This window comes from Grammomys surdaster, unplaced genomic scaffold (genome assembly GCF_004785775.1).
Source record: "Grammomys surdaster isolate TR1022 unplaced genomic scaffold, NIH_TR_1.0 213, whole genome shotgun sequence".
NCBI classification, from domain to species: Eukaryota; Metazoa; Chordata; class Mammalia; order Rodentia; family Muridae; genus Grammomys; species Grammomys surdaster.
Genome location: NW_021604658.1, coordinates 6911134 through 6924374, shown reverse-complemented (window position 1 = coordinate 6924374; position 13241 = coordinate 6911134). Strand labels below are relative to the sequence as shown.

At 44.3% G+C, this 13241-nt stretch overlaps 1 protein-coding gene across 2 annotated transcripts in view; it reads left to right on the top strand.

Annotated features, from left to right (window-relative positions):
- Nucleotides 1–13241, top strand: part of Hlf (HLF transcription factor, PAR bZIP family member) — a 56258-nt gene that overhangs the window by 37908 nt on the left and 5109 nt on the right. For both annotated transcript variants that reach the window (XM_028772456.1, XM_028772455.1), the window contains exon 3: nt 8560–8780. In XM_028772456.1, coding sequence (XP_028628289.1) covers nt 8560–8780 — 221 coding nt within the window. The remainder of the gene's footprint in view (nt 1–8559; nt 8781–13241) is intronic.

The window sequence follows — 13241 nt, the reverse complement described above, 5'->3', positions numbered from 1 at the left end:
GAGAGAGAGAGAGAGAGAGAGAGAGAGAGAGAGAGAGAGAGAGAGAGAGAGACACGCATGTGTGTGTGAAAAGAAGGGAAGATTCATAGATAAAGACACACATATACACACATACATATACAGATACATACACAGATACATCACAAACAGATACAGATACATCATATACAGATACAGATACATCATATACAGATACAGATGCATCATATACAGATACATATGCAGGCATGCAGGCAGGCAAAAGAACCCAGGATCCCAGGCTCAGGACAGTGAACCCCAGTGATCTTCCTGCCTGTGCAGCCTCAGTGCGGTGGTCAGAGCCGTGCAGGACCAGCTCTGTTGTTGTGCCATAACTGCTGGGATCTGAAGTCATCCCCACGCTTGTGCAACAGGCTTTCTTACCCAGAGAGGAGAGCTGTCTCTCCAGCCCCAGGGCAAACCTTTTTTGTCCTTTTCTTTTCTCTGCCTTTAACTCCTCTCTTCCCTCCCACACCCTCTCTTTTTATTTAATCTGCATTTCTTCTTTCATTCACTCCTCCGTCCCTTCTTCAGTTTCTTCCTTCATCCCCTTTCTTACATCTCCTTTGGCCCCTTTGTTCCCCCTCTTCTCACTTTGTCATTCTTGGTGGTCTTCCCTCAGTGTCATTTAGCACAGCTCTCTGCAAAATAGATACTCAAGAAAACATGCCCACCTCAAGAAAATGTCTTTATTTTTCAGGTTTTGACAAGTAGGAGGGAAAGTAGAAAAAACTAGTCCCTGTTTCAATGCTACAGAAAGTAATGTGGCTAAAGATGAATATTAGGAGGAAACCCAAGGGGTTAGATGGCACTGGGTGAGGCTGAAGCCCATCAAAGGATTGGAGCGGGAACCAAAGTCGTGCAAAGGAGCAGGCAGACAGTGGAGGGGAAGAATGTTGTACCTAGGGACTATACTAAATACCCAGGCCTGAGGTTGTACCTAGGGATTGTACTAAATACCCAGGCCTGAGGTTGTAGCTAGGGACTGCACTAATTACCCAGGCCAGAGGCAGTTAGCATGTGGGTGTGTGAGTGCATAGGAATGGCTAGTGTGGAAGGGGAGTGTCCATTGTGGTTACATGTGCTGGTGGAGTGATTCTGGAAGCTTCAATACAAGAGGGGACCTGCCTGGGTGTCTGCTTGCAGAAATGTCTTCTGGCCACTGGATTACATGATTAGGCATGGATGGAAGGACAAAGAGAGACTAGACAGGAGGACAGAGATTGAAGGAGTTCAGGAGAGGGCTGGTGCTGACTTAGAAAAAAGGGACAAGCCTGAGAGTGAGTCGGTCTCTGTGATCCTAGAACATACGTTTTACATTTGTGGTTACAGATGGACCATCTGCCAAGTTCTTTCCAGGTCCTGTGCTAAACATTTCACCTGTGTACATTGTCAAATTCACCATCACATTCTTTTCTGCCTGGCTGTGCAGCCAACACTCTGACATCCTTTTGTATACAAAGGAACCAAAATTCAGAAAGATACTATAAAGAACATCTCTGTCTCTCTCCATCTCTTTGTCTGTCTCTGTCTCTCTCTCCCCACTCTGTGTGTGTGTGTTTGTGTGTGTTTGTTTGTGTGTATGTTTGTGTGTGTGTATGTTTGTGTGTGTATGTGTGTGTGTTTGTTTGTGTGTGTGTATGTGTGTGTGTGTGTGCCTGCACGTCTGGGTGAGACCAATCATTTCTTCTCCCAAACAGCACTTTCATGAGTGTTCTGATGTGTAACATACAGGTGGCAGAACTGGAATTAGGAGGAGCTTAAGCGTGTCTCACTTCCCAGTTCAATGTTAGCTACTTAACCCCCAACTCAATGGGAATGGGACCACAAACATCCGCACGTGAAGTAACTCAGTTCCTGGAACAGTCATCTGCTGCCTCAAGAATGCTAACCAGTCACTAAAGCCCAGGAACATACGCAAGTAAGGATTTACAGTTCACTCAAGTGCAATTTGCTCTGAGTCAGTCCGTGGCTGTTCTGACCTTAGCCGGACTCACAGTTCTAGGGAGCAGGTGATTGAGCTGATCCCCTGGCCTCTCTAGTGCCCTTCCTTCCAGCAGGCTCACCCAAACACGTTTATAGCAATGACATACATGCTTCTGACAGACGAGAACCTGCATGGTGCCTTTAGGCTCAGACGCAGAAATCCAATGCACTCTTCCTGTATTCTCTTGGTCAATGCAGCATAGGAGATGAACCCCCTGATTAGAGAGACTTGGAAATAGATTATGCCTGAAATTGCAAAGCCACATGGAAAAGTTGTGGGCAGGGGAGGAATGAGACCTTAGGCCTCTGGAATGTACCTGTACTTGTAGGGTGCTCGTTAAAGGAGTTAGTGTCCCTTGCCGTCAGAACAGACACTAGCTGACCTGGACCCAAAGTCTGGGAAGACCCACGCTTTTGGGATATACTCAGGAGGCTTTTATTTAATCTCTATAATATTGCAAACTCTCATTATTGATCCAGAAATATCATTATAGTCTCCGCAATGGGCTTCTTATATGCTAAAGAGATTTCCAGGAACAGGGGTGTTTTATATTGAAGCAGGCAGGCTATAAGCCCTGAATGTGGTTTTCTCCCGAAATCTGGGAGATTCTAAGAGAAGACAAGATGCTATTAGGACCACCTGGGATCCGGGAGATCATAAGAAGCCAACAGACCTCAAAACTAATGAAGAAGAGGGGAGAAGCAGGCAGAAGAGAAAGACCTGAAACCAAGCTTTGGATCAGGAAGCTTTGCACCACTTAGATGGAAAAGGGTCCCTTTGACCAATGTACAAAACACCTCCTCTTTTCCCAGTCTTTCTTTTTTAAATTTTATTTACTTTTTCTTTCACGTGCATTGGTGTTTTGCCCATGTGTATATCTGTATAAGGGTGTCAGATCCCATAGAACTGGAGTTAGAGACAACTGCAATCCACTATGTGGGTGCTGGGAATTGAACACAGGTCCTTTAGAAGAGCGACCAGGGCTCTTAATCACTGAATCATCTCTCTAGACCCCTCTCAGCCTTTCTTGATAGAGGGTGATTTCCCTCAGCCTGCTCATTCTCTTGGGTGACGAACACTGAGCGATGATGGTATCTTTGTCTCTTTTTACATGGCTGCTTAAATCTAATGCCCATCCACTGGACTGGGGAGCACATCAGAAGGCGGCAGTTCCTGCAACTAGCCTCGTGGACTAAACAATAAATAAAATGGTTATTTGTTACTTTGACGCAGCTGTAATTTAAGAACACAAGCCAATGACCCGAGCAGAAAGGACACAGATTGCTGCTGTCCCCATTCACTGATGCCTGCCAGCTAATCAGCTAATTGCACAGGGACTGATACATTCTTATGAAAGAAGAGGAACGAGAAGGTTTCTGCAGGCCTGCGAGGTGACCAAAGTGGAGCCCAACTTTGGTTCTGAAGGTGACTTTGAATCTCTTCCCAGATTTCCATAGGATCTCTGTCGTACCTTTCCCTCTAGAATCCTTCTTGGCTCTTCTGTAAATGAGTGTCATCATGAAACCAGTAGAACACATGCCTAACAGACTGCAGAATACACATAGTGGGGTTGAACCTGCAGGATTTAAATTAAACCTGAGAGAAACATCAAACTTAAACATAGCAAATACAGGGTGGGGGGCACACAATTATCTTAACATTTTTTAAAAGAGGGTGAGGCCTCTTCAGGTTCCATGTCCCCAATACTGTGAGTCACAGCTAAGGTCACCCCCATTGATTCTTGGGCGTCTCCCTCATCCCAGGTCATGTCTCATCCTGGAGATTCTCCTCACCTCTTCACCCCCAATCAGTTTCAGATTTCCATTCATTTTCATGGGCATCTTTCATGACTTTCCCCACACCTGATCCTGAATCCCCCATTTCCCTCCCCATCTCCCTCCCCCCCCCAGGTTTCTCCCTCCATCTGCCTCTTATGACTATTTTATTCCCCCTTCTAAAGGAGATTCACTCTTCCTCAATTGGGCCTTCCTTCTTGTTTAGGCCCAGAGGAGAAGAGGAGGGGGTTGGGGGAGGATTGTGGGATGGGGTTGATCGGGATGGGGGGGGTCAGTGAGCGTGATGTAAAATGAATAAGTTATAAGTTAAAAAAAACTTAAAAAATAAAGGGGGTTAGGCATTTGAGGAAATTTAATGTTCCAAATTCTGATTTGAAAAACAACTGCCAGTACAATAAGGGTGGAAAGTCTCTAACCCTGAGACTGTGGCCCTTTGGGGTTTTACTGTGTGAGGTTTCCACAGCATCTTCCCCTGACGCCTGGACGGTGGGATTACCCATCTCACCTCATTCCACCTCTTGTTGCTGATGCAGATGATGCTGATGCAGATGATGCTGATGCGGTGAGATTAAAGCTCTTCACGAGGACGAAGTGGGAATTGTAAGCCTCTGAAGCAAGCTAGAACTAGCCCTAGAGGTGGATGATAGACTTACTTACTAAAAAGTTAAGAGAACTCAGACTTGCTCAAATTGTCAGAAGCAGGATGGGGGGTGGGAGAAGCTGTCGCCTATGAGCCTGGCATCTCAGAATCTGCCACTTCCTACATACCAGCAAAAACCAGTTAGGAAACAGAGGAACCAGTAACAGCTACTATAGAGCATTTAACATGAACAAACACAGCAAAAATGTGACAAGTTAAGGCCTCTGTAGGACCTGAACTTTTGTTTTAAGACCCCCAAAATAAAAACTGGGATATCCAATGTGTAACAATTACTCCGCCTGCATGGCACACTTGTAGTCTTCACTCCAAACTCTCAATGAAGATTTTAAATAAAACTCAACAAATGCATTCTAAAACTCTCCCAAAACGATGTGTGTAGAGGGGCAACCACAGACATTCTTTAAAAGTACTATAATGAATGCATAACTTGTCCTGTCAAACGTCAAGCCTTATCAATATCAGTCATTAAAGCCACTCATTTGGAAAACATTAGTTAGCATCTTTTTTTTATGTTGTACATGAAAAGAAATTCTGAGTCAGATAAGCCAGTAATAATTGTAATAAAGAAAGAAAAGTGCAGGGTTATATACGGATACATGAACATATTGTGTGCATATGCCAGATACAGTTACAATGGACAATTGATTAGTAGTGAGACTCTATACCACCATAAACAGGGTGGGAAAAACTGCCCAATGTAAGCTGGATAAGGAGTCAGTGAAGTTTAATTTTAAAATTGGATACATACTGGGCTTATGAGATAGCTCAGGGAACTAAAAAGTGCTTGCCACTGAGTCTGATGGGCTGAGTTTGATATCCAAGACCCACATGGTAGAAGGAAAGAACCAACCCACACAAGTTGCCCTCTGACCTCAACTAATGTGTACAAATGAGCTCACACAAATAACTCTCAAAGGCTCACAATATATAATAAAACTATCTTTAAATTACAAAACAAAAATCTATCTTTTTAAATCTTTCTGAGAATTTCATATATATACATATATATACATATATATGTATATATATATATATATATATGTATATATATACATATATATATACACATATATTCCATTTATATTATCATGCCTGCCCTTCCCTCTTTCCATGCCACTTCTCCTGTGCCCCCAATTCCTCAAATGTATGACCTCATTCTTAATTATATATGTAATATTTATATTTAATTATATATTATAAAATAAAATAATTACTAGAAATATTACATATGTGTATATCCTGCTGGGTCTGTTTGGTGTTGTTCCAATGTATACATGGTTAAGACTGACCACTTGATCAGATCGGATAAACTGCTAGTCCCTGGAGAAGAGTGATTCTTCCTCTCTCAGCAGACGTTAAGAACTAGCCTGTAGCTCTTCATCTTGAGGTAGGGCCTTTTAAGATTCCCCCATCCACATTGGTATATCAATTGGTGGTGTCACTGTCAGCTGAGATCTCCTGAGTGTAGCTTCCATATCGTTTATAGAAGGCCCTATCTCAGAGCAGACATTTTGGTTCTCTGAGTCTTACAATCTTTCTGCACACACCCCTACTCCTCCGTGTTCCATGAGCCTTTGGGGTAGGAGCTGTGTTGTGAATATCTTAGTTGGGGCTGGATAAAACTGTGAAGGGTACACTGAGAAGAAGAACTGACTCCTGCAAATTCTCCCCCCCCACACACACACATATAAATACATACACACACAGATATAAAAAAATTTATGTAAAAAGGTAGGAGAAGAAAGTAGATGCCTATGAACTGGTACATCCCTATTTGATGGACTTGAGGATCCATTTAAAGGCAAGGTCAAAAGGCACAGGATGAGATTGTATTATCAGCAGCCAGCACAGAGCTCAGCAGTCCCTAGAAGCTGGAGCCGGGCAGCAGCTTGGCTAATGAGAAAAACCCCATCACCTGCCAATGCCTGGGGGGAAGGTCCTTCCTCTTTGGCAGGCAGTACATGAAGAGAGCTCAAAGCAGAGAAGGGACCTAGGAGGTCATCTGGGTCATTTATTTTTCAAGCTTCCTTCCAGGCCTTTTCAGAAACTGGCGAGCAGGATTTCAGTTTCACTACAATATAAGCAATGGGCTGCATGCTTCACCTTGGGGTAGGTTTTTAATGAAACCTAAAGATTTCTTCCTACACGGGGGGGGCCTACCTTTGGCAATGAGGAAGAAGAGGAGCTGGGCCAAATACAGCCAAGCTGTGTCCTCTCATTTATTCTCTGGGCATGAAAGGAGCAATTGTAAAACTCAGATGAAACCAGAAGTTAAGCTGCAGAACTCCCAGCATAAACATTTGGTCTGTTATTAAGTTCACTTTCCCCAGCTAGACAAAGAAACACAATCCACCCATTGTTCCATGGATGTTTGTGCAGTCCAGTGGCTTAGTCTGTAGAGGGTTCAAGTAGAAGTTAGGTTGTCTCCATTATGCCCTTTCTGATGCTTTATTTTAATGTGCCCCTTCTCAGTATCTGTATTGTCACTCTTACTGAGCGTGGTGTACCACAGCAGCTTTGTATCTGACCTGTCTCCACCTGTGGCCCCTTCAGTCCATTTCACCTCAAGAGTCTTGTTCTAAACTAGCTGTTTGCTATTTCACTCCTCAAAATTCTCCTGTGACATTCGGAGTTGTTTGGTTTGTTATATCCCCTCAGGTAGCTTTACCTAAACCCATTCTGTCTTCTGGTTCTGGGTTCCAACAACTGACAACTATTCGTAGCTACTCAAAGAATGCCACCTGGAGGGGTGAAGATGTAACATCGTGATCCAACATTTGCCTACAGTGCTCAGGGCCCCAGGTTCTATCCCCAGGGGAAAACAAAAGGAAGCCAACCTAGAGCTGAATAGATGGCTCAGTTGCTAAAGTGTCTGCCACAAAAGCATTAAGTCCTGAATTCAGATCCCTAGAGCCCACGGAAAAACCCAAGAGTGAGAAACGGGTGGATCCCTGAAGCTCATTGGCCAGCTAGCCTACCTAAATTTATGAGTGTCAGGTTCAATGAGAGGCACCATCTTGAAAAATAAAGGTGGAGCATGGTTGAGAAATGGCACCCAGTGTCCACCCCCAGCCTCATATGCATCCTTGTCCACACATATGCATCTGTGCACACATCAACACTGACAGGTACACACACAATGATGCAACACATACAGACACTGAAATACTTGTGTCTCTCTGAATGTTTTGCCTATAGGGCCTTTTTTTTTCGGATTACTCTATATCTCAAGATGCAGCTCCAGCAGGCGTGATCGTCAGGAACCCCCTCTAACTTCTTTTGTGTTATGTATGATTTCCTACACTCTGTGCACATGAGATTTGCAGCCATCCTACAACCACTACACCCTACCCTAACTGGCTAATTCTAGGTCTGTCTCTGAGACTCACCTGGGAAGCAGCCTTAAGTGACAACCTTGTAACTCTATCTATCACATCATCCAGCATGCCAGGCACGTAGTTGATGCTCCATGTGTATCTTAGAGTTACAGTTGCTGTGACAAAACTGTTCATCATTGAAAGATGTCAGGGCAGGAACCTAAATAGAGCAGGAACCTAGGGGCAGGAGATGATGAAGACCACAGAGGAATAGTGCTTACTGGATTGCTCCTTTGATCAGCCTGCTTTCTTAAACCACCCAGGACTACTAGCTCGGGAGTGGCACCAGCCACAGTGATCTGAGTCCTACCACATTAATGGGCAACTTAAAAAAATGTATCACAGTCTTACCCTATCTGGTGGAGACATTTTCTCAGTTAAGGTTCCCTCTCCCCAAGTGACTCTAACTTGTGTCAAGTTGGCATACGACTAGTCACCACAATGCATGTGATAGGAAAATGGAAGTGTGTGTGTGTGTGTGTTTTAACTTCTCTTCATCCTGTTTGTCAGCAAGGAAGTATGTGTCTTTGTTTTGCCTGATAAGGCATGAGTCAATCATGTTCTGCCTCCTGTGTTCTTGGAAATATGGTGAAAGACCATAGGCAGCAAGGTCAGAAATAAGTGGGTTAAAGACTCCAAACACTCCTGGAGAATCACGAAGTGGCTCTGACCTGGGTTGCTTTAGAGTTGACATAAGTTAAAACAACTGTGTTTTTCCAGGCCAGCTGTTGCCAGCAAACCGCAATACACCGAGTCCCATTGACCCTGACACCATCCAGGTCCCAGTCGGGTATGAACCAGACCCAGCAGACCTTGCCCTCTCCAGCATCCCGGGGCAGGAAATGTTTGACCCTCGCAAACGGAAGTTCTCTGAGGAAGAACTGAAGCCACAGCCCATGATTAAGAAAGCTCGCAAAGTCTTCATTCCCGATGATTTGAAGGTAAATTGGAACTGGTAATCAGGCTATGAGCGAATGGAGAGTGGGATCATGGGAAACTAAGCAGGTGGTTTTCGGAAGTCTGTATACACTCGGAATGAAGGACCTGGGAGTTCTGATTATATTTGTTGGCATGTGACTTCTTGGCACAGTACTTCCTCTCTGGGAGTTTGCTGAAATATGCTTTCATGTCTTGATACTGATCAGACTTAAGGAGAAGCAGTAAAAGATTCGGGCAATGTTAAGTCCCTGAAGGAAGCAAACTGGCTCCTCTCTACAAGGGATCCCATGAGAGCCCAAGCATTAAGCCCAAATCTTTTAATGTTGCAAGGGGAGTGAGGGGGTGGGGAGATGTTTTGAGAAGGGCACTTGGATTGGACCTCAGTTTTCTGAGGCTTATGCCCAGTTTTCATTGTTTGTTGATAGTGAACTCTACCATGTCCCCGAATGCCTTGGGAACCTAACAGGTCTGAATTTCCCCTTGCACATTACTGACTCTGGGTGACCAGGATAGCATGTTATGGGTAGATACTGACTCTGGGTGACCAGGATAGCATGTTATGGGTAGAGATCGTGGATCCACTACTATTATTTGACATTTACTAAGCAGGCGGTTCTGGGTGGTTTTTCTGTACTATGTCGAAGGGAATATGTCATTTATGGGAAACAGATTCACCTGTTTATTCTGATACAGTTGCCTTAGGATGCAGAATATTCCTGAAATTTCGGGAATATTCTGCCAGCACAGCAGTATTTATGGTTAGCCATTTCATAGGACCTTTTCTGCTTATGATTCTTTCCAATCATGAGAACAACAGATGAGCACAGGTATTCCAGGATCAACCATAAGTAGCCCTTTCCTAACCCCTGATTTCCATTGCCCAGACCTAAACAGGCTTCGTATGTAGAGACAGTCCATAGGGAAATGAGAGTTTGGGACATCATGTGAACTAACGCAGGCCAGACTTTCCACCTTTTTATATCTAGAAAGAATACAAGAGGCAGGTGTACCCAGAAGATCTGAAGCATGCCTGTTATCCCCACCTCTGAGAACTTCTTACTTGCTACCAAGTGGGCAAGAGTCAGGGCTGAAATCCAAAGTTATCACTTTTCCGTTGAGGATATGGAGAAGCAGAAAGGGAAACTGAGGGAAACTCTATTTTTAGAGTAAGACAGGTTCTAGAAAGGTCACTGTAGCATGGTAGCCCAGACAAGGGGCCCTTGCATAACTAATCAAAAGCTGTCTAAGAATCAAAACCAACAAAGTCTACAGGAAATGTACCAGAAATCCAAACTTCTCGGGGCTTCGATGGTTAGACTCTGAGGGGCCATGGGATCAGGTAGAAGCTGAATAAAGTACCTTCTTGCAGTTGGATGCCTTCCAGGGTCTTGAGTTCTTAGCAGTCTAATTCTGTGTATTTCAGAGTTTTATCTCTTGACCCAAACCATGAGGCCTGTGTAGCCTGGGCCTCTCCTTGACTGGAAAGTGGTTTGACAGGATGCTACCAAGGAGTAGATTAAACTTGTAGCCAGACCTTCACAGAGTCTCCAAGTTTGTGTGTATGAAGAGTGAGCATACTTAATGGCCCGTGCACTCTTGGCAGCAAAGAGGCCGTGATGAACCATCTGGGCTGGAATCATATGTATCGCTGCTGTCATGGCTAAGCCTGCCCTTTCCACATGGTGGGTAGGGAACTGGCAGGAACCTTCTCCTGCAAGGTGTCCTCAGAGGTGTGTCTCAATTCAGGCGAAACCTCAAAGCACAAATTGGGAGATGCTGAGAAGCAGGAAGGAGAGCTGTGAGGGCTTCTCCCTTCAGCAGAGAGTACTGAGCTGGGGTGGGTGAGAGACAATTTGTATATGGCCCTCAGCACTGAATAACAAGTCAACCAGAAATAGAGAGGGGTGGAACCTACCAAGAACGATCTTCCCCACAAGTGCTTAGCTTCTTTTCTGAATCTGGCCTTTTGGGTCAGCATATTTACTGAGGGAGAGCTAAATGAGGACACAAAGGGATTCCTCACTGAATATGTACAGTCGCATTAATTTCTTACCACTCTTAAGGGTCATTCATTCACTTTCAGAGGCTTACGGGATGCTAGCATTTGCCAACATCAGCACTGCACTTGATCTCATAAAAATTCTAGTCTGTAGAGAAAAGAGAAGTGTCATCTGTTAGAGGTAATCAATGAGTGGGTCCCTGTGTGAAGGTAACTGGGCAACCAGAGGGCATCAGCTCTGGGCACGTACAGGATGGACCAGGAGATCCAGTGTCAAATCTAGCATTCCCAACAAAGATCCTGTCTCCAATCAAAAGGACAAAAGGAGGCAAGCTGGTGCTTCTAGACCGGGGTTTCCTTTCTTCCATCATTCCCATTTTCTCCATCCTTTCTTACAGCTCTGTTCTTTGCTTCCCTCCTACTTAAAAGTCTTGTTCTCCCTTCCACCCTTTTGCTAGCTCATCTGCACATGTGAGCAGGTGAGGCTCAGGGAAAGTCACTCTACAAGTGATAAGAGGCCTGAGCAAAAACTCCCAACAAGAACTGAGTGAGAAGAGTTGGTTGTTATATTAAGATCAGTTGGTGACTCCTTGGTCCTTAAAGACACGGTCAGAATTGTCACATAACACCAAGTCCATTCTACCACTTCCCAAGGCTGTGCTCATGTACAGCCTCCCCTCCTGCCCTCGTATGCCTTGTGTGTAGGTTCTGCTCTGTTTGGACTCAGCCCTTCATTAGAATGTTCTTGGAAACCATATTCCTGGGCATATTGACAAGTGTGGTAGGCTTTCTGATACTATAAAGGGGGACAGTATGGAGGAGGATATCCAAGTCACACAAAGAGCCTCCATCAAAGCTGGATGCTTCACTGCTATGCAGATACCTTTGGTTCCCCACGCTTATGTGATGTCACTGGGTTTCCCAGGACCTCCCATCCATCCTCCCTTTCTGCCCTTCCCACCAACTTTGAGAAACACAAAGGGCCAATTCTATCAATGACCAGGGCATACCTATCCACACTTGCTCATCCAGGCATTCCTCAAAGGACTCCCTCCTCTTTAAGAAGAATTCACTAACCAGCTATTAACCTTTTTGATCCCATTACACATTATGAAGTGTATAGAAATCTAGAGGCACTTTATGAATAAAGGACAATCTTGTGACCAGCAGGCAAGAAGTACCTTGCCACACATTCCATCTCTCACACACAGACTTCCCACAAGGTACATATCTGCTGAGGATAACGACAGGTAAAGGGGCAGACCACTGGTCCCCAACTTCTTTTGCAACCTTTGAGCTCCACCCTTGTGAGTGACTTCCTCCAGTGCCAACTGTCCTTGACATCTTGAGAGAGGGGAGGGATTGGCCTTGCTTACCTATTCTAGGTGATTTGAACTGAAGTATCAGCTTTGCTAAGACAGATATTTGCTGAAGCAAGTTGCTGATACAAAAGGAGTTGCAAAAATTCCGTTCACCACCATCCCCTCCATGGATTAAGAATGTCAAAAGATCTCCCATCAATCCACCTAGGGAGCTTTCCTTTCTTTTGGTAGGGGAAGCAATGACGGAGGAAGATATGGGAATTCCAGATAGGGTAATTGAAACCCAGCAAGTAGTTACGCAGGAAATTAGAATACATTATTTAAATGTTAGCCATTGGTAGGAGTACATTGAATAATGAAAGCTAATATAATTTTTAATTTCTGTTTTCCATTACTGAAGTGTACATGGGCCCTTATGTGACATTCTGATAGCTCAGGATATAAACTAAAAGGGTGGGTAAGCCTCCTCGTGTGTGTTGCCTCACTAGTTTGGTCCCCCTTATAGTGGGACCTATATTAGCCACTGTAAATCCATCTGGCCATCTATTAGGAAAGTTTAATGTTAATCAAACTGTGATGAACATGCAAATTGCTGTCGTGTCTACCCACATCACAGGACACACATCTTTGCAGTCCCCCATCCCACCCCAGGTCTTTTTTTTTTAAAATCTGTAGAGTATCCCTTCATGTGACTATGATGATATAGCTATCAACTATAGATGATTCGTTTTCCTCATTTTTAACTTTTGCAAATAATTTTGTAACAAAAAAATGCATCTGTGTCTATGAACATGGAGAATGCTAGATGAAATCATAGAGGTGGAATTGCTACCTCAACATTAAATTCATTAAGATAGATTTTAGAGAGACTTTGCATGGTGGTGCTAAGGAGGTAATAATAGGAGGATCAGGAGTTCAAGATCACCCTTGGCTACATAGTAAGCTCAAGAACAAACAGCCTAGGCTATGTAAGATTCTCCCTCCCGCAGGGCGGTGGTGGCGCACGCCTTTAATCCCAGCACTTGGGAGGCAGAGGCAGGTGGATTTCTGAGTTCGAGGCCAGCCTGGTCTACAGAGTGAGTTCCAGGACAGCCAGGACTACACAGAGAAACCTTGTCTCGAAAAACCAAAAGAAAAAAAAA